The 25,327-nt window shown below is 36.8% G+C and overlaps 1 protein-coding gene across 3 annotated transcripts in view; it reads right to left on the bottom strand.

Annotated features, from left to right (window-relative positions):
* Window positions 1–24,608, bottom strand: part of DEUP1 (deuterosome assembly protein 1) — a 45,837-nt gene extending 21,229 nt beyond the window's left edge. For 2 of the 3 annotated variants that reach the window (XR_006015305.1, XM_042023685.1), the window contains exons 1-9: window positions 24,448–24,527; window positions 23,360–23,424; window positions 19,407–19,578; window positions 17,981–18,076; window positions 12,671–12,805; window positions 9,766–9,879; window positions 7,140–7,352; window positions 2,241–2,386; window positions 1,511–1,616 (exon numbers count right to left, since the gene is read on the bottom strand). Coding sequence is in view for 2 of the 3 variants with exons in the window: in XM_042023685.1 (XP_041879619.1) it covers window positions 1,511–1,616; window positions 2,241–2,386; window positions 7,140–7,352; window positions 9,766–9,879; window positions 12,671–12,805; window positions 17,981–18,076; window positions 19,407–19,578; window positions 23,360–23,403 (1,026 nt within the window). In the remaining variant the exon portion in view is untranslated. Of the gene's footprint in view, window positions 1–1,510; window positions 1,617–2,240; window positions 2,387–7,139; window positions 7,353–9,765; window positions 9,880–12,670; window positions 12,806–17,980; window positions 18,077–19,406; window positions 19,579–23,359; window positions 23,425–24,447 lie in introns of all 3 variants that reach the window. The other variant, XM_042023686.1, reaches the window with a different exon arrangement.
* Between the last annotated feature and the right edge of the window lie 719 nt (window positions 24,609–25,327).

The raw sequence follows: 25,327 nt of genomic DNA, 5'->3' as shown, positions 1-25,327 counted from the left end.
AGAGATTCTGAGATTGTAAAATAAAATGTCTTTGGAAGTCAGTGCACAGAGCTTTGTTTATTTTTACATATTTTTTCATCACTTCTCTTGTACTTTCATTTGCCTATTTAATATTAGAAATGAACCAAGTACAATGCACTTCAATTAACCTTTTAAAAGAAAGTCATAAAAATCATGTATAGAACTGGAATTTATGGTAAAGAATATCCAAGGAAATATCCTTTCAATAAATTTAAGTATGATTTATTTATACTGTACCTAAGTTAAGTTAGATTTAAAATAAGTTTGATGAAGCCTAAATTAACTTAGGTGCAATATAAATAAATCAATCTAGAGGCTCTTTAATATGAAACTATGTTAGAAATAAAGGGTATATCTGGCAAATCATCTTATGAGAATTTTTCCTACCACTACATGTAAAATTTAAGGTCGAACTTAAACTCCTGTGTAGAGTCCTCTGAAGTATCAACTCAAAAATTGTTTTCATAATCTTTCTACTAAAATCAACAATTTAGTACTGACAGATTTTTTTTTTGTGTAAGAAACAAAACTACAAAAACCAGCATAACAACCTTTGAACCCATTTTAACAACTTTTTGCAATACTACACACAACGAGGAACAGATTGCATTTCATTTTTATTTATTGAACAGCAGAGAAATATTAGGATTGTAAAAAAATAGATGTAGATGCAAAAAAGCTAAGAGCTAGATCATGACTGTCATCCCAAAATTGATGGACCTAAGCCAGATGCATCCAAATAGACACATTCAAAAACCACTTGCAAGCATTTCTGTAACCTGCTCTGGGTGAGCCTGCCTTGGCAGGGGGACTGGACCTTTCCAACCCTATCAATTCTGTGATTTCTGCTTACATTGCTACTTGGCAAAACCACAACATGCCTGTAAGAGGAGTTCTGAGCATCCTCTACTTGCAAAGTATTTCAGCCTGCCAAGCCATTCACCATTCCACAGTGCCATGCCACTGCTGCTTGCTCACAGCACTTTTGAAATGTGCTCTGCAATGTGATGCATAGTTCAAACGAGAGAGCTCTGCCCTACACTGTGCAGCAGGTACCTGTTTAAGCTTAGCCTTGTGTGAGTACCTGCCACTGTGACTTGTATTAGTTGATCTATTTGCATAGCCTACCTCTAAGACCACCTACAAATTACAACTTAGCTCAACAGGCTATTAATTACTCATAGCTTGAGAGGCTTTCTTGGTTGCATGGTATTATCTGAATCACAGCAATGCGTAGGCATGGTCTCTTCCATTATTTCAATGAAGCAGGTAGTTAGTGCACACAATCAGAATGTCAATTTTGCAGCTACACAACTAAATGCAACCATATACGAAATCCGTTTCATCTAAAAATCTTCAAGCTCTCCTCAACCTACAATGCGTCCTCCTGCTCTCTACTGTATATGCATACAGTACTGTATACCCATGGTCAGTACTCTCTCCTAGAAATCCTATACTGCAGTTAAGATCTGGAAATTATATTAAATACCTTTTTCAGCTCTTCTTCTTGGTGTTCTTGACTTTCTGCAAATAGCAATAACTCAGTGTTTTTATTTTCTAGTTGCTCAGTAAGCTGAACACAAGATGATCGATGCCTTTAAGTAAGAAATAAACAAAACATGAAACAACCAGAACATTTAATACTCTTTACCTTGCAGTATACTCTCCATGGTGTAAAATTGTAGAACACCTGCTTGCTGATGAAAAAATACCCCCAAACATAACCAACATTTGGCCTAAACCAGGCTGGATTTTGGGAGTTGTCTAGAAATTAAGGACAATACAACTATGTGCAGAAAGAATCCTGAAAGCTCTTATAGATTGGTATTTCATATAATTTGAAATGGCTACAGCAGATAAGATAAGCCATAAAACCATCACGATTTTATTCAAAGGAGGTTAGGGAGAACTTTGACTGCATTATTTCCAAAGTGTTTGAATGCTGAGAAAATGAAACACTGTAAAGATATAGGCAGAAATATCTGAAATGCGTTCATTTGTAAAAATCTAGGCATCATTAAAACCTTTTAACAGAGCCTGCATCTATTGCCTGAAATTGTCCGATATTATTTTCAATGAAATTATGTAGTCCAAAATATAGAAGCTGACATTTGAATCCAGAGTATCTTTTCAAAGAGAGTAAATTTTCAAAAAAAGTAAGAAAAATGTTATTAGCTCAGAAGTATTTGTTAATTAAAATATGTCTTCACCATACATACTTTATTTGAATTTCCTGCATATCTTTATACTCCTTGATTTTCAATAATTCTTTATGCAACTGTTGGCATTCCAGATGTATCCTTCTCCAGAGACTATCCCTTGACTGCAGCTCATTTCTCATTTCTGAGACGTCTGCCTCCATGTTCTAAAGAAACAAGCAAATGCACAAACAGTTAAATACAATTAGACAGCCTAAAATGCTGGGGTTTAACACATCAGATTCAATACCTGTACATACATGATTTTCATTTCTGAAAAAGATATTGCTTCCATGTCAGTTCCTCTCATCTAAAAATCAGATTCTGAATATTCTTTAGCCCTTGCAATGTTCCAATGCATCTGCCTCTGAAATTATCATAGGAAACATAATTCAGAAGTTCTTTATTGTACTAAATGCATCTAAAATATATAGCTTGCTTGTTTTAGCAGGTTCTGCGTCCTGGAACATGTTCCACATGCTGGAATTGGTGCCATAAGTGGCTTCCATTTTCTGTTTTCCTAACAGCATTTCCAAATTTATAAACTTTAGAAAGAACAAGGCTGTATAAATCTTCTTCAAAACTAGTTCCATCTGCATGGAGTTAATTGCTTATTTAAATGAACATCACAAAATTTTCAAACAATCAAAAAAATATTTTTCTTAGGACTTGACAAACTTTATTTCTGTTTTATCTTTAATTTCTGATTGGTAGAGTGTTAGACAACCTGAAGACAAATACTACATTTGGCATGAATAAACATGAATTCCAAAATAATCAGAATTTCACTGAATGAAAAATATACTGAAAACATACTAAATATAAGAAATTGGAAGTATAACCCACAAATAACAAAAGTAACAATAATAATCAGTTCTTGCAAGAGTAGTATCCAGAGAATATTTATGGCTTCTCACCTAAGATCCAAAAGCATGTTTCAGATTTAAAAAAAAGATTTTTCCAAGGATATTGATCTTTTACCTTTACAACTATTACACTAAAAACATTAGCATTTTTCATAATTTCTTCATTTTATTTGAATATAGCTTCCATCTTTAAGAGCAAAAATAAAGCCTTTAAAATTTCAAAAGAGAGCTGGATTCCAGAAACGACACTTGCAAGGAAGAACTTCAAAGGTTTATTTCCCTTAGAGCCTCCTATGAGAATGACCTTCCTTCCAAGAAGCCTGTGGTTTTCCTCTGGCTGAAAGGGTTGCTGAAGACAGGTATGAAGTGCTTTTGTGTTTTTTGGGGATTTTTTTAGGGGCTGCATATATGGACTCATTCATCTTATCCTTTGTTACACTGAGGCCAAGAGAGCTTTTTTAAACACCAAAATGCAACTCTGGGTATATTCAAGTGAAATAAAGCTTAATGAACTGTTAAAGTTGTTGGTAAGACTTGCTTATTCTCATCTTCATGACTCCAACATTCAAGAAATAGCCACTATTATTTTATAACATATGAATTTAGGAGATGGTTACCCCTCTGATTTAATGAATTCTGCACAATTGTGTGGCAGAAGTCATATTTTCTGCAATAGACTGCAGTCATCACCCATATTTACATAAATTGTATTTTCTTGTGAATTACAATAGTAGCAGGAACAACAGAAGCCACAGCAGCAGCTGCAATAATCATTGAAACAGAATTTCAGGTCAAGAGTTTAACAGTTTCACATATCAGTTAAAAAAAAAACCAAATCAGATATGCATCACTTATTATTTTAGAAAATATCTATTGCATCTGGTTAAAATGAAAATTAATTTTGAAGCAGAAAACTTTAGGATTTGTTTAGAAGATATCTCATATAAAGAGTCTGTTTCAAGTTGAAAAAAATCATTAAATCTTTTCTTTCCTTCTGTGAAAGTTTTGCTTCTACTAGCTTGCCATGTTTGATATGATAAGAAAGTCCCAAAATTTTCCTGATCAGCTCTTGTTCTAATTCTACTCAAAGCTGTTTGTTGTGGGCTGGCCCTGACTGGATGCCAGGTGCCCACCACAGCCACCCTGTCACTGCCCTTCCCAGCTGGACAAGGCAGAGAAACAAGAGAAATGCTCTTGGGTCGAGATAAGGACAGGGAGAGATCACTCACCATTTATTGCCGAGGGCAGAACAGACTCAGAGAAATTAATTTATTGCTAATCAAATCAGAGCAGGATAATGAGAAATAAAAAACTAAATCTTAGAACACCTTCTCCTCATGCCTCCTTTCTTCCCAGGCTAAACTTCACTTGTCAGTTCCCTACCTCCTCCCCTCCAGTGGTGCAGGGGCATGAGGAATGGCAGCTGTGGTCAGTGCATCACACCTTGTCTCTGCTGCTCCTTCCTTCTCAGGGAGGGCTCCTCACACTCTTCCCCAGCTCCAGTGTGGGTCCCTCCCATGGGAGATGGTCCTCCATGAACTTATTCATGGTGAGTCCTTCCCATAGGCTGACGTTCTTCATTAACTCTTCCAGCGTGGGTCCCTTCATGGGGTGCAGTCCTTCAGGAACAGGTTGCTCCAGTGTGGGTCCCCAGTGGGGTCGCAAGTCCTGCTCCAGTATGAGCTCCTCTCTCCACAGGGCCGCGGGTCCTGCCATGAGCTTGCTCCAGCACCGGCTTCCCACAGCTTCCTTCAGGCATCCCCCTGCTCTGGTGTGGGTCCCTCCAGGGGCTGCAGCTGGATCTCTGCTCCACCCTGCACCTCCATGGGCTGCAGGGGCACAGCTGCCTCACCATGGGCTGCACCAGGGGCTGCAGGGGAATCTCTGCTCTGGCACCTGGAGCACCTCCTGCCGCTCCTTCTGCACTGACCTTGGGTCTGCAGGGCTTTTCCTGTCACATATTCTCACACTTCTCTCCCCAGTGCACAGGGGTATTTTTCCCCCTCCTCTTAAATACATTAACCCTAAGGTTCCACCATCACTCCTGTTGGGCTCAGCCATGCCCAGCAGTGGGCCTGTCTTGGAACTGGCTGGCATTGGCTCTATCAGACATGGGGGAAGCTTCCAGCAGCTTCTCAGAGAAGCTGTCCCTGGAGTGCCCCCATTACCAAAACCTTCCCAACACAAACCCAATACACTGTTCAACCTTTTAAATACAATTAGATGGTGTATTTTTATGTATATTAGTGTTCAGTAGCTGATCTAATCTTGACTTTTCAAGAACCAAGCCCCTTGTGTGATGTTTTCAGGTTGTCTCTCATGTTATGGCTGCAGGTAAGTTTGTCAGATAATTCATAAGGTAGAGAAATAGACTGCAGTGTCCATTTAGATTTTTTAAACTTTGTGTTTTCTGTACAGCCAACAAACTGCTCTTCCATACATTTCACTTTATTACTTGCTAGTTAATAGTATAAGAGGAATACTTAGAAGCACACATGAAATGGTCATAGGCATAGAGGAATATATGAAGAACAATTTGCTTTCATTGCCATCAGAGTTCTCCACACCAAGATTCCCATCTGCTTCTTCCTCCTTTATCCATATCATGTCCAACTGTTCCCATCCTCCACCTAACTCTCCTTCACACAAACCTGCCTACTTTTTCTGGCTGACAACAGGCCATGTACTTTCTTCTTTCTCATACAGACGTTCCTAAAAAAATATTTTCCCTGAGCTACCCCTTTTCACCATACATTGACATTACATCAGTGCTTCCCTTATGAAGCTATTTCCAAATGCAGCTTTTCTAGCTAACATAGCAGCATTCCACACCACCAACACAGTTACTCTGCAACTTTCTGCCCTATAGATGACACTGTTATGTACATCTAGCTCCACTTCTACTTGAAGTGTCTTCAAGCTTCCTACAGCTCCTGTATTCTCTTGAATACATGATTCCAAAATTCCTCCTGCTTGAAGATTTTCTTAAAGGCTACAGCACAGTGACATCTACTCTCTCCATCATACAACATCTATCCACTTGCTCCAACTGCCATGATTTGTTCCACTGCATATTCTAGTCCCACTGCTTTTGATGGCAGCCTTTTTAACAGGCCCCAAAACAGAGCTTTTGCTTGCACACTGGTAACTTGTAAACCGGGAAAAGACTCAGAGAACTAATGTGAAAATGGCATGTATAAACTTGGTTGTTCTGATGACACCTGACAACACAATCTGAAATTAACCTCTGCCACACATATGCTAATTCCTATAAAATATATTGCATATGCTGCTAGCACTCTGAAAGACTGTCTATAAACAGAAACAAATCTTTCTCCAAAAAGACTTGAAGTTACTATGGGCAATTCAATATATTACTGAACCTAGAAGTGCTTAAATAAATAAGCAAAAGCATAACTGGTGCATGTTACCAGAAAAAAATAGCAACAAGAATCTCATTCCTAATATGTTTCAAGCAGCTAATAAAAATGGCTGTAAAGATCTCGTATTATCTCAGTCCTGTAGAACCCATATATCACGACCAAAAGAAGAGGAGCAAATGGCTGTCTTCATAGAGCAGTGCTATGACAAAACCCAGTGAACTAGGGAAAAGATAAAACTTGATGGTTCTTTACATGGCCAGAATCTTAAAAATTCTTAAAAATTGACTGCAAAATCTCCTTTCAAAATGAACAAAGTATACCATACATGTTTGTATATACTTATTTACCAGCTATATGGCACAATGAACAACAAAGTGTAAATCAGATAAAGAGATTTCACAGAAGTCATTTATATACAAGGAACAAAAGTAGGGGAAGTTCCTGTAGATGCTATGGATATAGGAGAATTATAAAACCCTAGATACATAGACAATAGAAAAATATACTTCTACAAATCAAACTTATTTCTGTTTTACTAAAAAAATGCCCCCATACTGTTTCCAGATTATTCTGTGTTCCCATACAGAATACACCTAATATACATTTATGTAGGCATCTCATCTTGATTTTCCAATGTTAATTCCAAAGTCATCATAAAAAACTATTACTACCTGGCACTGATTTTGGTACATTTTTAGATCCTCATGGAGTTTCATATTTTCCTCTTCCAGTTTATTCTTGTTTCTTGCTATTTCATTCACAATTGCCTTTAGCTTTTCAATAGTCAAATCATCATTTTCACTTCTGGGCTGGGCATAGGTAATTAGGTCTTCTTGGTTTTGTTTCTTACTGTGTATTTGGAATTGATAATTCTGGGTCTGCTTCTATAAAACAAGAAAATATTTTTAATTAAACTGAACAATTATATGTAAATTGCTAGGACCAAGTCATTACTGCTGAAATCATAAGGCTATTCCTGTCTTCACCTGGATTTGCTTAGAAAAGATGGCACAGTTCAAACAGTTTGAATTACTTGCCCTCGGTAAAAAAAAATGTTTCAGGAACCTTCAAGGGCACAGAAGTTTTTCAAGGATTTTTTCCTCCTGTGCTGTGTATTTTCCTAGTACTTAATGTTAATGAGCCTCAAATGTGAAAAAGGTGATTATGATGACCTACTCAAAGCAGTTACCTGTGAGAAATAATTTGAGAGAAATGTTCCTCTTTGATTCATTGAACTCAGTAGGAGTTGTGTGTGTGTGTGCCTCAGGATAGATATTAACCTTTGACTAGAGAACTACCATTACATAGGTCATGTACAAACAGCTCAGTTACTACAGGAACTGTACTTCTTTGAGGTCGTTATCCTTAAACTTGGGGAAGAATCATTTGTACATTTGGCAGAGTCCTACACTCCATGCAGCTTCTTGTACTCATTAAAATCCTAAAAACAAAACTTCAGAAAATTGGTATTGCCAGTGTTTCTGAATCCAGAGGCACTGTGAAGAAGCATAATTACTATGGCAACTGTTTTTGCTGTTTAAAAAACTAGCCACATGAATCCCTCTACTGGGAGATTAACAAGCAGTACCAGTCTTTCAGAAGACTGAGAATTAGTTGAAAAATGACAACAAAATATGACCCGGAAACTATATATCATGTGCAGAGATCAAGTTGGGCAAGCAAATACATAGTAAAAATAAATAGGGTTACAAATACCATATTTCACTGACAAGGACTGCAGAAAGTCATGCTTTAGATAGCTTTTGATGTTATTGACTATGTCCCCGTAATTTGTGTTGGCTGAGAACGTAGGTAGAATGGACCACTGGCTGCATATCAAATAAAAAGCCAAAAAAATTTGCAGGTTAAGTTTCATTTCTATAGATAAAAAATTAAGGTCTCTTTGACATCCAAGTTATGGACTCTGATATACCAAAGTGTCAATGCATCCTGTGAAAAATACAGTGCAAGACTCCAACTGGAAATCAAAGACCTAACAAAAGAGGAATTTGAGGCAAAGATACAGGAACAATTAATGCTTTTGAAACAGCTAAGGGTAACAGTCCGTCAGACTTGTATTTAGAAAAACTAGTTGGCGTTATGTTGCAGTTGTGAAGGAAATTGTCTTCAAAGCAAGTTCACTGACGGCAATGAAAGCTTCAACAGAAAAATGTGAATGATCATCCTGAGTACTCTATTTTGACTTGTCTAACTGTACAATCAGCATGCATCAGTCAGTCGTTTTTTCTAGCCAAAGACTTGCTTTCTTAATACATTTGTATGGAAGTTCAACTGCTGGAATATAATGCTCTCAGCAGCTAAACCCAAAACTTAACTGTCATCCTTGGGAACTCTGGATATGTGTAAAGAGTCTCACAGGAATTGTTAAGAAAGTGTTTCACTAGATTAAGATCCAATGAGCTTAGTAACAGTGGAAAAGGGAATTACCAGTGAGCAACATAATTGGCTTCCCCTTACTTAATTTTCAAGCTGTCTTGTGTCCCAGTCAATTTGTAAGTTAGTTTCTGGGGGGTTTTTTTAGAGAAGGATAGGTCATCAAGACATCATTAAATAAATTTTTTTCTGGATTGGAAGGAATTAATAAAATAAAAATATGCAATATCAATAGTCTATATAAAAACCGCAATAAGCAAATTGGCAATTAAAAAATAATCATAAATATGAACTTTATTATTAGGAACTGCATGGTAACTAGAAAGATGAAAAATATGATAAAAAAGGGCTAAGTGATCCAACAAACAACTCCAACAGTGATTCTGGAGTAGCATATGAAAATTCATTTTTCTGCATAAATGATACTAGTGTATATTTATGATCTTAAAAAAATGAAGGCTATCAGATTTGAAGGAACTTTTTATTTGAGTCAACACCTTAATGGAATGCACTACTTACTTGGTAAGATACTTTTTAATAACTTGTCACAATTAATTTCATATTTGTAAATAGCATGGAAGATAAAAGTATCTCTATAATATGCTTAAAAAGTTAAAAGGAACATTCACTGCTTTTTGTAATTGTTTGGGGTTTTTTTAACAGAAATGTTAAAGTTTTCATTATGATACTTATTCATTTTCTCATTTTCATGAGAAAAATTAAAATAACTGTATGTATCATTAGATCTTCCAGTATGGTTCTGCATTACCATATATTCACTACCAATATAGACATGCATTATAAGATTCACTGTGAGCTTAGTTTTTTTAAATTAAGTTAGAGGAACCTCTAGCTGAGCTAAGAGTTTGTTTTCTTCCTAGAGCAGGAAGGTAGGAATTTTACCTGAAATAAATTACATTTCTCGGGCAATAATTTTGGTTGCACATCTACATAAACAGAGTTATTTTCACAGGTTGTCCCATTCTTCTCCCATTCTCTTGATTTTGCCTTAAATTCCTGAAAGACAGCAAAACAAAGCTAGTAAGCATAGGGAAAATATCTGTCTTCCTCAATCTAAAGAATTTTATAACGTGTCATTATGAGAAAAACCTAGTTTTTTAATTAATACATAACCTTTTCATAATTTTGGAACGAAGTTAAAAAAGAAGAACAATTCTATAAACCAGTCATCCCCACCAGAAAAAGTCCAGTCTTAAGGGCTATTCATCTGAGAAAAATGAGTGGTAAACATAATAATTGAATAAAAACTATAAAATAAGATATTAGAGTTACTACTATAATACACAAATTTTATTGGATGGCAGTTCCTGTGACTTTAAAGTTGTATTAGCATTGAGCAGGGTTATCAGCAGGGAATCAAACCCTTAATATTCAGACACAAAGTTCTTGCTTTTTGCCTTTTTTTTTAAATGGGACAGCAGCTACATTGAATAAATTTCACTTCTTGCTCTCTTTAAAATTGCTGCTTCAGGTTCTGAATTTACCTAGTTGAAACAAAAAACTGTTTAAGAAATTCATTATATTAGAATTATCTAGTACTGTTTTTGTATTTGCACTTACATTCATATTTATAGTGTATTTGAATTTGCTTTTAACTCATGCCAGACCTTATATGTTCACAAATACATTTTAAAGGCAATATCCTACAAAATAAGCAGAACTTCAGTTACTAGAGCTGTTGCTCTTTTAGTCTGAAAATTCAGCAAAATAACAGTATACTGCTTTAAACTAATGGAAATGGTGTTCCAAAAAGACAGATGATGTTTTATAATTAAGCTAAACTGGCATATTCCCCAAATCTAAAAAAATAAGGTGTTTTTTTGCTACTGAAACAAAACAGAATATTTCTCAGCATAGATTAATACAAATCATCTTTGATAGCTTTCCTAATGTCTGCTTTGGCATTTAAAACAATAAACACCTTCTTATTTTATAAAACATGATACAAATGAAATTTCAGACTACTTAATGAGGACTGCAGGTTCAAGGCTTTACTAAAGCACTGCTGAGCTTAGTAGATTTTCACCACAGTAATTATTTCCTGAATACTCAAATTTGCTGAATATATTCCAAGCACTCATTTTTCATACTGCATAATTAATCAAATTATAGCATTGTCTTTCCTACATTATTTTCACATTTTAATCTTGAGTAAGGTTATTCTCAAATTAGCTGACAGTAGTGATAAATTTAGCCAGTGATAGATGTACAACCCATCTATTCTTGTAGTAGCTGATGTTGGCAGCTATGCTACAGTCCAAAGCATTGTAGCTTTTCTGATGGTGAGAACTTCCATGTGGAAGAGACAGCCAACTTGGGATGTGTCTAGGATCTCTACGTAGATACAGGCACCTGGAGGTCGCAGAAGTTAGTCCTGTATCTTACAGAATAACATAAAAGGCAAGTCCAAAATACAGATCTTAAGACCCTGCTTAATTTGGGTTAAAGTAGGAAATTACCTAAAATCTACTAGAGCTGAATTTCTTGATTGCAAAGTTCTCAAAGCCCAAATCATCTCCATCATAAATCTACATGATAAACATGTAAGTCTTCCCAATGCTTAGCAGCTGGGCAAGCAGCTCCCATATCAACTGGTACCACTCTCCTTGCTTTTGCACCCAGTCCAGTAAGCACTTGGAGCACACACTACTTTATTATGCTCTTCACAAAGATGGACAGACAAAATACGAATTTTGTGATCCTCCTATGCTTAATCAGATTACTGGTTTGACCGTTCTTCCCATAAGTGGAGGACTCAGTGTAAAAATCTTTTAAGACAGAATCTGAAGCATAATCTTCCCATGTTAGTTTTCTACCTAACAACAAATGTTATTTTACAACAGGCTCCAGAATTCTTCCTTTTGAAGCTGTTTCACTTAGCTCAGGGTATCAGGAAATTTATTGGACAGGTAAAAAAGAATCAGCAAAAACTAGCATACCTAGAGATTATATTGCTCAGTTCTAAGAAATAATACTGGATATCAGTTTCTGCCCCAGTGAATGCAGCCAGAGGAGCATTTGGAAAGAAGACACCACTTGCAGGTGTACTCTCTACATGCCAGTTTTCTGTCTTGCCTAGCTTTCCTGTTGGTCCAATAAATATTTGATTACTCTGCAGATCATAAAGTAACCTCTGAGAAGGCAAGGCTGGGAATTATGAACAAAAATCAGTGTCTCCTTGTATCCAAGAATAAGTCCACTAAAATCCAGCCTGTGTCCAAAGAGATAAGGAATATGATTGAATCCTGTCCTCAGCATCTATTATCTAGTCCCCCAGTCAGTATGCTGGATTCTGTACAATGTATTTTTAAGTGCCTAATCCTTCCTCATGCATTGCCGAGGGAAATCAGGCACTGAGGTGAAAGTCATGGATTGCCTCAGGCACACAGGTGCTGACAAGACGTATGTGTAACAAGCAGTTTTCCAATCCTAAATCCTTCTTTCTATGTAGCCCAATGTGGTCAAGGTTGTCCTGAGGTCTATAAAACTTGAATTAATGGTAGGTGTTATGTGACAGTATCCTGCATATGTACAAGCTCTCATGCCTCAAGAGATGGTGTTATCCAGTATTCATCTATTCATTAGGAAAACAGTAAAATTTATTCATAGTTACACTTACAAAAAAAATTGGTATTAATTAATATTTAAACTAGCAAGTGTTCTTGCCAAAGCAAGACAATTATATAATTTTTGTAGAATTATGAGCAAACTAAAGCTTACAATTTTAAATAAAAAATTAGTTATAGAGGCATATTAAAATTAAAATATAGCAACAAAGTATTCTTACCTCCAGTTTCACATATAAATTCCTTGGGTCAGATGATGTTTCCAGGTTTTCCTCACATTTTTCTCTACTTTCGAGCTTTTTTTGTTTTAACAGATGTGACTGTAGCTTTTCATAACTATGTGTCAACTTTGAGAACTGAAAACGAAAATACAACATGTAGAGTCTATCAAAGATGACCACATGGCCAAAGTTTTCTTTAAACTAGAATCACTAATTGCAGCTTTAGCATTCTAAATGTTTAATCAATGTAACAAAAAATCAATTAATAAAGTTAAAATCAATTAATAAAATTATCTCAGACGAACAAGACTTAGCTCTCACATAAATGTTAACTAACTGTTCAAATGGTTTCATTTGACAGATACTCGATTCTGCTACAGCTCTGCATGACACTGTCACCCACAGAGTCATTTCCTCTACAGTGTTCATATGGGATGTTCTATACTTGTTTACTGCCATCTTGTGTTGACATTTTTAAAGGGTGCTTCACTAGTCAGAATGAAAGATAACCATTAATGCACATTAAACTTGCGTGTTTCTTCCTTATATGAAAATTGTTGAAATGTTGTGTGTGTGATGATTGCACTCTTCTGGTACCACTGGATCTCAGAATTAGACACTAAATAGACAACAGACACTGCCTACTGGCCTCACCCAGAAAGGAGTCGGAGGCAGAGAAGGTACCAGGAAAAGGACCAGCCTCTCCAGAAAACCAGCCAGTTTTCACGTTCACTACACTGCACAAACAAAGGGTCTGTCTAGTGCCTGTTAACAGATTGGATAAAGGAAAATGATATTGTTTGATAGGAATATGTACATTTGGTTTTGGGAAAAAAAATGCAAACCCAAGGATATTGACAAAGGAAACACTAAAAATATGGTCTTGAGGAAGGTTGAGTGAAAGAACTTTGGGAAGAATACTGTGTAGAAAAGAAGCTTACAACTATAAACACTGATCATGTCTCTTGTTGTTTAGTTCCTTTAAATTTAAGGATATATGACTTTAAAAAATCTGACTCTCACATAAAGATCTTTGTACACCCAAACAAAATCCATAAAATCTCATATTTTTGTTAACAGCTCAAAGTGAACTACTGTTTGGAAATGGAATGGAATCCTATTGAGTCAACACTGAGTGAGCAATTGAGGTCTGTGCAGGTAAGAAACATGGCCAAAGAAGTCCAGAAAAGATACAGAACAGAAAAAAGTTTAAAAATAGTCTGGAAATGTCCTAGACATGTTTAAGATGAACTTGAGAATCATAATATGGGACAGCAAAAACTAATTGAAAACATGATAAGACAGATTGTCCAGGACTAGAAAGTTTCTTGATATGGAGAGGCCCAGGCATAGATTTGAGCAACTTGGAATGTCTGAATAGCAATTCTGTAACATGGGCATACAGAGCTGAGTTATCACCTTCAAAACCAAATCAAACGTCTTGCAGTGAAGCTGCCTATATTTGAAATTGACTTTGCCAGAGAACGCAGTTAAGACAAAATATTTAAAATAAGTCAGAGCATCCAGGCTCAAACAACATGGAACTCACTGACCTTGGAAGAAAGATATCCTTTCTCAAATAACAGTTTTGCTCTTGAATATATTATGGCATATGTGAACTGCCTGGGAAGAGCAAATTCAGATAAGACAGGTATTAGAATGTTTATGCTGAAAAGGCTAGGAAATATAGGATCCAACAGTTCAGTAAATCAGTCTAAAATGGAACAGAGAGGCCAAAATAAGAAAATTTAGTTTGAGAATTAGATATATAATGACAGTAGGATATTAAAGGCAAATTATAGTCTGGATGTTATCATGATTGGAAATTAGACTAAAAGCCAAAAATCCTTCCATTTAATGCCAGATATTTGCTTTAAAAGGTCCAAGTTGTTCTATTTGTGTGTCGTACATGTTAAAAAAAAAAAAAAAAAAAAAAAAAGAGGTATTTTTGTGAGTTCTGGGGTAGAATCCAGCTAAGTTTAGATTTCTGAAAGTTAGACATACAAACCTGAGATACTCTGCATCAGAAAAATCTGCCTGTAAATGCTGAGTCATTTCAGCTATCTTAAATTCTTCTCATACACTGACATGAATTGTATTCTGGGAGTGTCCATTTCTTTCTGTTGATTCTAAAGGGAGCCTGGGGTAGCTCAGCTGTAGCTTTTAAATGTCTAAATGAGGAAATTAGTTGCAAAGCTATTAGAGCAAATATGGATCCTTGTTCTTTTGCTGAGAGATTTCCATCACTTTCAAAGTGAGAATAACTACTAGACATTAATAAAAAAAAAAAAAGAAGAAAAAGAAGGATCAAAGTAATAAAGATAACCCCAAAAGTTTTTGCTATTTAATTATGACAAAATGTTGCACATTTGAATGAATGCAACAGTGTGGCCCAGGAGTTTCAGGTTACATACCAGGAATTATTTCCCTAATACAAGAAAAATATAGGTTTTACTGCATTCAGCAATCAATTCAGAGGGAATACTGCTCATTAAACAGCTAGTTTTAGCAGTACCAAGGGTAAAAAGCACACAGGACCACAGAAAAGAAATTTGTTCTGAATAGCCCAGCATTCTGATTGCTAGAAAAAGTGATCCTTAAAATTTCTATCAAGATTAGGAAGGAACAAATCTTGGGAGGGATTTTAAGAATATGTCTGTAGAGAGAGATACAATGCTATTGGTAAATGGTAACACAACTCGTGCAAAGTGAAATTGTAACTCGTAAGATTATACAGTTTAGAAAGGTGGTATAACTTCCAAGTGAGAACAAGAACCCAAAGAAGGGAATCAAAGGAGATAAGGCAAAGAGTAGTATTGTCACAGAAGGTCTATATTTTAGATATGAATTTGGGTATCTGAGGATTGGGGACATTAAAGCCATTCCATTGCAGACACTGCAGCACTGTAGGTAGTTCAGGAAAGAAACTCAATAAGGAAATGTGGTAAAAGAGGAGCAGAGTGGGACAGGCCTACTGTCTAGCATAGGTGCTAGGAATTGTTCTGACAGGCAGACTTTTGTTTATCACATAGAGAATCAAGGCAGGCCCCTTAACATAACCATTTAGCAGTTTTCTTTTTCAGTCAAGGTGAACTAGGTGGATATTTCCCAAAGAACTATGGTTTGGTCAAAGGAGAGGAGTGGGGACTGGAAAATAAAATGCAAACAGCATCAGTGCTGGAACCTTTAGAAAAATAAATAAGATGACTGAGAGAGAACAAAATGTTTAGAGACATGGATTGGGAAAATGATGTATATTCTTAAGAGCTAGAAATCCAAACTTCTTTCATAAAGATAGAAAAAGAAGCAATCAAGAAACTTAACGAGAGGTTAAGTGGTCTGAGTGGTAACTACAAAGGAGACTTTGGGCAAGAAATATAACCAGGTTTAAAGAGAAAAGCTTGTAGGTTAGAAAATGTCAGATTCTTTAAAAAAATAAGAGAAAACAGGTTGCATTTGCCCATGAAAATGATCTGTAGGATAATTAAAAACTCCAAAATAAAAATATTTATGAAAAATGGCCTGAAGTTTCAATTTCAGAAGGTTCAATTTCAGTAAAAATCTTAGCAACATGTAACATAAACCAAATCATTTTTAGCATGGGACAAAAAAAATAATTAATTGAAAAATACTGCAGCAAATCTTATAAAGAAAAGAGAGATCTACTATATTTTTGAGGATAGTTCTGCCTTGCTAAAGATACCTTACTACTTATACATAAAATGTCACACTCTTTTTCATTGTGTGATGTTTATCTTCTCAATAATCATGCTAAGATGATGCTTTTCTGTAATTTGTGTAAATGATAAACCAGCTTTTATTTCTAGCTACTTTCCCAAATGATTAAAAGTGTTAATTATTAAACAGCCAAAGCATTCACTGCCTATTTACAGAACTGTTTTCCAAATCTGTTCTCATGTGTAAAAGAAAACATAAATTAAAGACAACATAACATTAAAAATAAGTAATACATTTATTCATTTGATGGACTCAGGTGGTACTATCACTTCTAAATGAAAATAATGATATCCAATTTATGCAATCCAACATAATTATATAATAGGTGTGGTGACTGGAAATTCTGAATTATAACACTACGTCTCTGGTAGGAGAATCCAGTGAAGGGAGCAGAAAAGTAGCAGGAAAAACAATGCAGAGTTGTGTTAGTTGTTGTTAGTTGCTAAAATCTGAGAAACAGAATCAACTCAAGTTTGCTAAGAATTTAGATTCATGATTGAAGTAGAAAATACTGAAGAAACAAAAACGCAGGTGCAGAGCCAACACAGCCAAACTGAATCATAAAACCATAGAATGGTTTGGGTTGAAAGTGACCTTAAAAGATCATCTAGTCCAACTCCCCTGTGATAAACAGGGAGACCTTCCATTAGACTGGCTTGCTCTAAGCCCTATCCAGTCTGGCCTTGAACACTTCCAGGAATAGGGGGTCCACAGCTTCTCTGGGCAACCTGTTCCAATGTCTCTCCACCCTCACTGAAAAAAATAATAAATTGTTCCTCAGATACAGTCTAAGTCTGCACTCTTTCAGTTTAAAACCCTTGTCCTTTCTCTCAGCCTGTCTCCACATGAGAGATGATCCATCCCCTCTGATCTTTGTGGCCTCCTCTTGACTCGTTCCAACAGGTCCAAGTCTTTCTTGTACTGGGGACCCCAGAGCTGGACACAGCACTGCAGGAGGGGCCTCACCAGAGCAGAAGAGAGGGGGACAACAACCTCCCTCAATCTGTTGGCCATATTTCTTTTTATGTAGCCCAGGATACAACTGGCTTTCTGGGCTGCAAGCTCACTCTGAAATAAATAAAGCCAGAACAAACTCCCAATATCATTACTGCGGGTTACTCCAGTTTTGATACAATGGAAATCGATACCTTATGGAAAGCTATCAGGCCACTTTAACAGTCAAGTAAATCAGAGAAACTAAAGCCAGAAAAAAAAGTAGAGTGAAGACATGATAAGCACAGTATAAATCTTAAAATTCCTAAAGTGCATCAGAGTCACATTAGCATGAATTACTTATTTTATTCATTCACCAAGGCTTTAGTTTATAAGTCTGAAGTTAGGAAATAGTATCTGTCTTCATAACAGATGTCACATCCACATCAAAATCCATCCAAAGAGTTTGGACATGACAGTGCATAAATTCTAATGAAGCCTGGTAGGAAGCTGTAGTCATCATCATCTGTATGACACAATTCATCCTTCCCAAATCCATAATGGCATATCTATACAATTTGGCATGTATAAGTTTTTTATACTGCAATCACAAAATAATGAAACTGACATTTGTCTTACTTGAGATTTCAGTGCTTGAAGCTGAGTTTCATAACTCTGAGCCATTTCATATTTAGTTTTCTGTAAGTTTTCCAATTCTTGTTGAAGCAGTCCCACCTACAGTTAAAATAAGCATTCAAATGTACCTTTTCTGACGTTTCAAAATACGTAATTTTTGGGAAAGTAATTTGAAACTTTGAAAGAAGACCACTGCTTTAAGGAGGGATCTTAAAAATAAATATTAATTCAGTGAGTTGATAATAAAACTGGATACCACAAACCCAGATTGTGTCAACATCAAAGCAGGGATTTTATAGTAAAAAGTCACATTGCATGCTGATGGTATGATAATGATAATATTGTACAAGTCTGTCATGAAAGACCATTTATGAAAGCCTTTTTAACCCAACTATGCTGTTCCACACTGTGAAAATTTTCCTTGAATGGCTTATAAAATGGTACAAGTTACCTTCCACTATTTATGTACAAATTACCAGAAGACACTGTAGACTCATCTCAGCTCCCTAAGTGCTCTTTGAGATATCATGAATTGAGTTTCAGAGAGACCTGAGAAATATGACAGAGTGCATACATGGCATCTGTGCTTTTCTGGAGGGGCAGTTGGAAGCTTGGTAGAATACGCTAAAATATTTCAAATAATGTCTCTGTACAGGCAAATAAATTGATGCTTTGAGGATGGGCTATCTGAATTCTTCTCTTGGTTCCTCTGACCACAGAGACTAAGGGCAAGTTCCTAATTGCTCATTAGGGAGAGTCACTCCATTTCCAAAACTCCCATTGGCAATTTAGCCACCTAGCTCACACAACAATGCCCTCATATAAACACCTAAATTCAGCCGGCTTGAACTAGAACTGAATGCCATGCAAAGATTTCTTGATGCTTCTGAATGAATATTCAGCAAAAAAGACTGTGAAGTACAGAAAACATCAGGTACACTGGGGCTTTAAGTTTCATAAGAAAGTCTTAGTAGTAATACATTTTGAATCTTCACAACGAATAAAATTATCATACAATGACAGTATATCATGTAAAATGTTAAAAGTCAGGTATATACAGGAGTAACAAAGACATAATTTTGGGAACCTTTTTGAACTTCCTTCTTCCATTTGAAATTTCTGATGAAATGAGAAGTGCTGGCATTTAGAAAAAACATCAAATTATCTTTTTACAGCTAACCCAAGAATATTTGATGTAGACTTCAGGGAAATAGAAGAAATATGAGATTTTCAATGACATTTTTACAATCACTTCTCAGAACAGAAGCACACTTTAAAACAAAACACTAAGGAAAATTAGTGACCTTTAAGGGGTGTTTGGTATTTTACATGATAAAACAAACAGTCTCCTTATAGGGAGTTTAAAGCATACTAATAAGAAACCACCAGAATAAATACTTTCTTTATAGAATGTGATATTCTTAAATACCTCTTGACCTTTTTGATCCAGTTTGCTTTGGGCACTTGCTAATTCTTGGTCCTGGATATCCATCTTTGCTTCCAAAGTTCTCATCTTTCTTTCCCATTCTACTTGCTTTCTGTTTACCATGATGTCAATTTGATGCACTAATTCCTGAAGTTCAGCTTCACATGGAGAAGCTCTAAAAACATAAAGAGATTTATTTTTTCAAATAAAGGATAAGGGAGAAAACAAATTTTTATTTACATTGCTACAATTCTATTTTAATTGTGATTGAACTAACCACTTTTCAACAACAGAAAGAAAGAAATGGGAAAGTTAAATGATGCCTTCAAATGTAGGTGGAACCTCACTTCATCTATCTTGAGTTTGCCTCCATGGTCAACTTTTGACTGAACTAAACTGAAAAAACAGCTCCTTAATGTGGATATGGGTTTATCACAAATCTTTTATTTGGTGCTTAAATTGTGCATATCCCTTGTTTTGGTAATTATTACAGTAAATGTAAGCTAATTTGTTAGATTTGTAATATCATAATTAAAACTCAGCATGATTTTTTAAATTAAATTCTTCAAAACTTCTTTTACATCCACAAATCCTTGAAACTGTAACAGTATCAATGTTAAGCTTGGAAAGGCTTTTTAAACGCACACATGAATCTTAATGACTTTTTAATGTTAAAACTGTTGGCAATGCTGTTTTGAAATTTAATATGAATCATAGGATGACAATAACCTAAGTGCAAGCAAGTGATGTACATCTCTCAAAACAAAAACACCCCCCTCCAAGTGCCTGGAACCCATCTCAAAAGTAGCATTAATGATGAGCAAACTTTGCTCCCCTCTAGGTGGAATATAAAATGGGATTTTGAAAACAGAAGATAAAGTGATACCAAATCAGGACTACCTTTTCCTTGTTACTGCTGTAGGGACCTGTGCACTTCCAGCCTCATGTAATGTCATTGTGGCAGCACTTTGGTGAACCACCAGCAGTGACTCAGCTATGTGATCTTAGCCTTCAGGAATAGGTACTTTCTTTATTGTGTGTCACATGGATAATCTAAGCATTGTTATGCGGGTAAGAACGCAACTTCTAGCCTAGATTATCAGAATACTCTTTCAGATCCACCATGGTTGACACCTTTCACTCTTAAATTTCCACACCTGGCTCTTTCAGATCTTCCTGCACCAAGCAAATTCTGCATTTGTTGCTAAAAAATTTTCTCTTAACAGTTCTTACATGCTTCTTGAACCTAGAGCCATCATTATATAAAAGGGAGCTGTTGAAAGAAAAATCCATTCTGAAAGAGCTCCTCAGTCTATCTTCACTTTCTCTAATCCTTACCTGGATCCTCTAAGCACACTTGCAGCTGCAACAGGAAATCTGTATGTGAAGTTGTAGATTGCTGCTGCTCTTCTACTACCAAAACTACTCTGCACCAAGGCTCTGGTATTGAACACAGATCTGCAGTCACCCCCACCCACTAGCAGAGAGGTGCTACTTGCTGCAGTAACAGTTGTTTTAGTCTATTAGTGTTTTGAGAAGAGTGCTAATTAGCCCCCTCAAAATATGGCCAAATGTATGGCACCACAGTTATGAGAGTTGATTTTGATCACTGGATGTGGAATGCAGTGATTTCTTTTGTTCAATAAGACATCATGTAAACAAACACTCAAAGAACAAATTTTCTCATGAGCAAAGAAGTATGCATGGGTTTTTTTACCCATATGGATTCAGCATTCCCACTTTGCTGAAAGCATACATCAAATGGATTCATCATACAGGGAAGTAATGAATTGTACTTCAGAAAGTGGCAGCTACTTTTTTTGTTAATTTACTTTGAAACAGCTCAAAACACTTAAAATTTTCTCATTTCAAAGTGGTGTAGGCAAGCTCTTAGTCTTCTTTTATTCTGTCTCCATATAAGCGAAAATAGAGATGATTCATATTCTACTGTCATTAATAACTATTTTTCTTCATGTAAAACTAAATGTTTCCAAATTTAGGCAAACAAAAATCCAGATAAAAAGTTTTACCACCTCCAGGCCTTTTTCTTTATCACAAACGATTTTTGCAGTAGTTAAACCTTTCTAGCTCTATTTAGTCATCTTTTGCTTTGGAGTTCTGCACAGGTCTGTATTTTTCTGATTGTTTCCTAACAGACATGGAAAGAATGTTATTGTCCATACACTCTAGAATACAGTTGTTATTTAAAAACAGATGTTTTAAGAAATGTTTGGTTCATACTGTCTTGACTTCATACCCTCTTCCCTTATTATTTACATTTGCTCACAAATAGGAAAATAAATATGGCCCTATTTATGCAAACACAAGTAAAACCTATGCAGTTAATAAATATTTCCATCTTACATAGTATATGAATTAGGTTTTGGTAATTAACCCAGCTTCTACAGTCAATATTCATTTTATTATTGCAAAACTTACTCTAAAAGTAAGAAGTATATAAACCAGTTGTGATATAATAGTACATTAGAATCTTCTACCCCAAAGCTCCATTCTAAGAGCTACACCTAATTAATTAACAATTTTCAGCCATACAGAATCATACACATCTGTGGATGGACAATTTGTGATTTATGAGTCCTTGCAGGTGGAATGTAATTGTCATGATTTCCATCCACCATTACTCAGCCATTTTCCCAAAATTTAAAGGCACTGCATTATCCCTGGAATACTGTCAGCATAAACTGAAATAGTTTCCTTTCATTGACTGTGTATCCTAAACGACTCTTCCAGATACTTTGTATAGCTAATGGAAATAACTAACTAGCAAGAATTCTGGCTTATGATGGGGCAACTCCCTCTAGATTCATCTGCAATAGCAGAAATAGAAATTTCATATATGTTGATTAAAGTAGAGGCAAGAAAGAATCTTGAATTTTTTAAATAGGCTTCTGACTTGTAGCCAAAGAACAGCAATATCTTTGGGGTTTTCTAATTCAAGCTTTTATATGGCTACTAAGCAAAAAAAAAAAAAAAAGTTGCCACACTGATCAGAATATTTTACTGCAGCAATTTTTATCTGTCATGAAAACTGCATGCATTATTCTTCAGTACAACAGAGCACACTTTTAAATCCCATTGAAAACTTTCTTGCTCTTTTATTTTAAGGAATACTTTTATGCTTAATGTGCATCGTATCACCTTGTATTGTTTCTTGGTAATAATAACAGAATAAACTGGTTTATTTGAAAAACAATTTGTAAGTTTACTTACAAATTATGATGCATAAATATTCTGTTTAAGTCATTATATGGGGAAGTACTTCTTATATTTGTAGGTTCCTTGAAGATACTGGATGGGATGAGGTCCTCCATCAAATCTTACCCATGTTCTCACTTCTTTAGAAAGACTTTATGCTAACATATTAACTAAATAATAACATATTTTTTTAGATTAACATTAGAAAAACTAAACTTGGATTATGTAAAAATAAGAAAGGATTATGTGTTGCTATGATAAGTGCACTTAATGCTTGGGTAACTTGTAGTTATTATCTGTGCAAAATAAGTGTAGGGCTTTAGCAATGAATAGCCTTGTATTCAAGATTCTTAATGTTTCAAGAGCTGTGATATGTAAGTTTATACTGCTGTAGCCTAGCAACTGCAAGTACTTTTAAAAAAAAAGTTTGAAACAGCATTTCTTAACATCTTAATAAACCCCACATAGCTTTCATTCCCCACCTCCCCACTCTTGTTCAGGTATGAATATTTAAAAAATTTAAATAACTAACAGAAACAGTGAGTAGAGTACTAGCTAAAGCAGTAAGATGTGTTGTCTTAATTATCAGCAACTTCTCCAGTTTGCATGGAAAGCAGAAGAAATAGAGAATCAAGTTTGCTTCCAAAATCATTAATATTTTGTGTTTCACATTTTTAATAAACCTACATAATTCAATTCCATCATATATGCAACTCCCAAGACAGCAAATCATTACGTACTTAGTCACAGCTTGTTCCTGGAACACTTGTAAATCCTCCTCCATGATACTGATTGTCGTTTTAACCTGTTAAAACACCAAAAATCAAGTAATTCAGATTCTTAAATGCATTCATTTACCTAGCCAAGTAGCGCAAACTGGATAGTTCTATGCTTTCCTTTCACATTATGTAATTTTCTCATTGCAAACAACAAGGACAGGGGAGTGCAGCTCTAATTACAGGCTGGAATGGGTGACAAATACTTCGGGAGTAAGGTGAGCTCTCTGACAGCAGTTCTTGCACTTGGTGCAGCACTGAGATACCAGAGGTGGTGCTGAGCTTGAGCCTAGCCCTGCGTCTCCACATGTAAGTTTGTTTTGGATCATTCGCTGTTGTGTGATGTCAATGATTTGCAAAGACACTCTGAAGCACGTGAATCTAAATTTGCCATAGATCCATGGCTGCGTTCATCAAACATTTGTACCTTCGCATACCGTGATTAACCTCCACCCAGGCTATAGCTGCTCTCAAGCACAATTTTGGATTCCTATTGACTAGTCACTCCCTTGCCTGGCAGATGCAGTCTTAGACACACAGCCCTCAAATACCTCGGCAGGCAGAGGAAGATCAGAACAAGGCTATTGCTCGGACCAGTCCAGTCCTGTGGATCCAGCAGGACACAAGGATGCGGGGCCACGCCTGACTGCATGCAAGAACATTATGGGTGAAGGGGGAGCAGGAAACAGCCCTAATTCCTCGTGGAGAAGAGCGGTGGGGCTCTCAAGTGCACGGGTACCAGTACCCACAGACGTGTGGGCAATGACACATGGCACTTGGCTTCACAGGGGCCCCGCACCTGAGGTGACACTGCCAGAGGGGCACTGGCTGAACTGGGATCAGGCGCCAGATGTGACGCTCCCACAGGACCAGCAACTTAACTCCATAGGAGATCGACACCTGAGGTGACACCGGCACAGGGCCAGCCTTGGCTGGGCACCTGAGGAGACCGGGGCACCGACGGAACCCCGCGGATCCCCGGACACCCGAGGAGACCGGGGCACGGAGAGCACCCCCCGGGCTCCTGCGGCCGCCCCCTCCCCTCCCGTTACCTGCCGTGCTCCCCCCTCCGCTCCTGCCGCCCCCGCTGCCGCTGTGGCCGCGGTACGAGCCCTGCAGCCCGGCCGACCCCGGCGCCCGTCCCACCACAGCTCCCGCCCGTCGCCCCGGTAACGCGGAGGGCGGCGGGCGAGGCGGGAAGGCGGCCGGGACAGGGCCGGGGCGGGGCGGGACAGGGCCGGGCCGGGGCGGGACAGGGCCGGGGAGGGCCCCGGCCCCGAAGGGGGCAGGGGGAGAGGCGCGGGCATCCCGCTGTGTCCCTTGTTCGATCTGAGGAAAGCTGGAGTGGATTTCACCACAGGAAAATTTCACCCGGGGTAAAGAACATGTACTTTTCCTTTAACATAATTTAAGAAATCAGTAGGCAAGGTGTTTTTTTCTTATTATTCTTTTTTTTTTTCTTTTTTGCCCTTCCCGTTAAAACACTGTTATTACTAGATAATGAAAATGCTGAACATTACCCTTTCCTCCCTCAATGACTAGTTATGCTTTTGTCAAAGGGCTTCAAATGATTTTCACATTATTTTGCAAACGACCTTGGCCTGATGACACTTCTTCCATTCTTGTGGCCTTCAGTCTGTCTTACTCAACAACAAAACGCTTTTAGGAATCACAGCTATTTCAACTCTTTACAGTAATAATTTGGGGTTTTTAGATCTCTTCAAACACCAGTGAGTTTTTCTACCAGGATGGTACCATTCACTTTGTATTTATTGTCCTGAAATTGCATGGAGCAGTTTCAGAACCTGTTAGTCTATATCTGTGTGCTACATGTCCAGCTTTGGCTTTGTTTTTCTTAATGTGTTTACTGAAATTAGCCAAGTGAACAGCAGTTTTAGTACCAGTTCTAAGGAATAACCTATTTCATTGGGT

The sequence above is a fragment of the Corvus kubaryi genome, unplaced genomic scaffold, assembly GCF_017639235.1.
Source record: "Corvus kubaryi isolate FWS band 111438036 unplaced genomic scaffold, C.kubaryi_AGA036_p1.0 37256, whole genome shotgun sequence".
Classification (NCBI taxonomy): domain Eukaryota; kingdom Metazoa; phylum Chordata; class Aves; order Passeriformes; family Corvidae; genus Corvus; species Corvus kubaryi.
The sequence above is the reverse complement of the archived record's forward strand: the minus strand, read 5'-3'. Positions and strand labels throughout refer to the sequence as shown.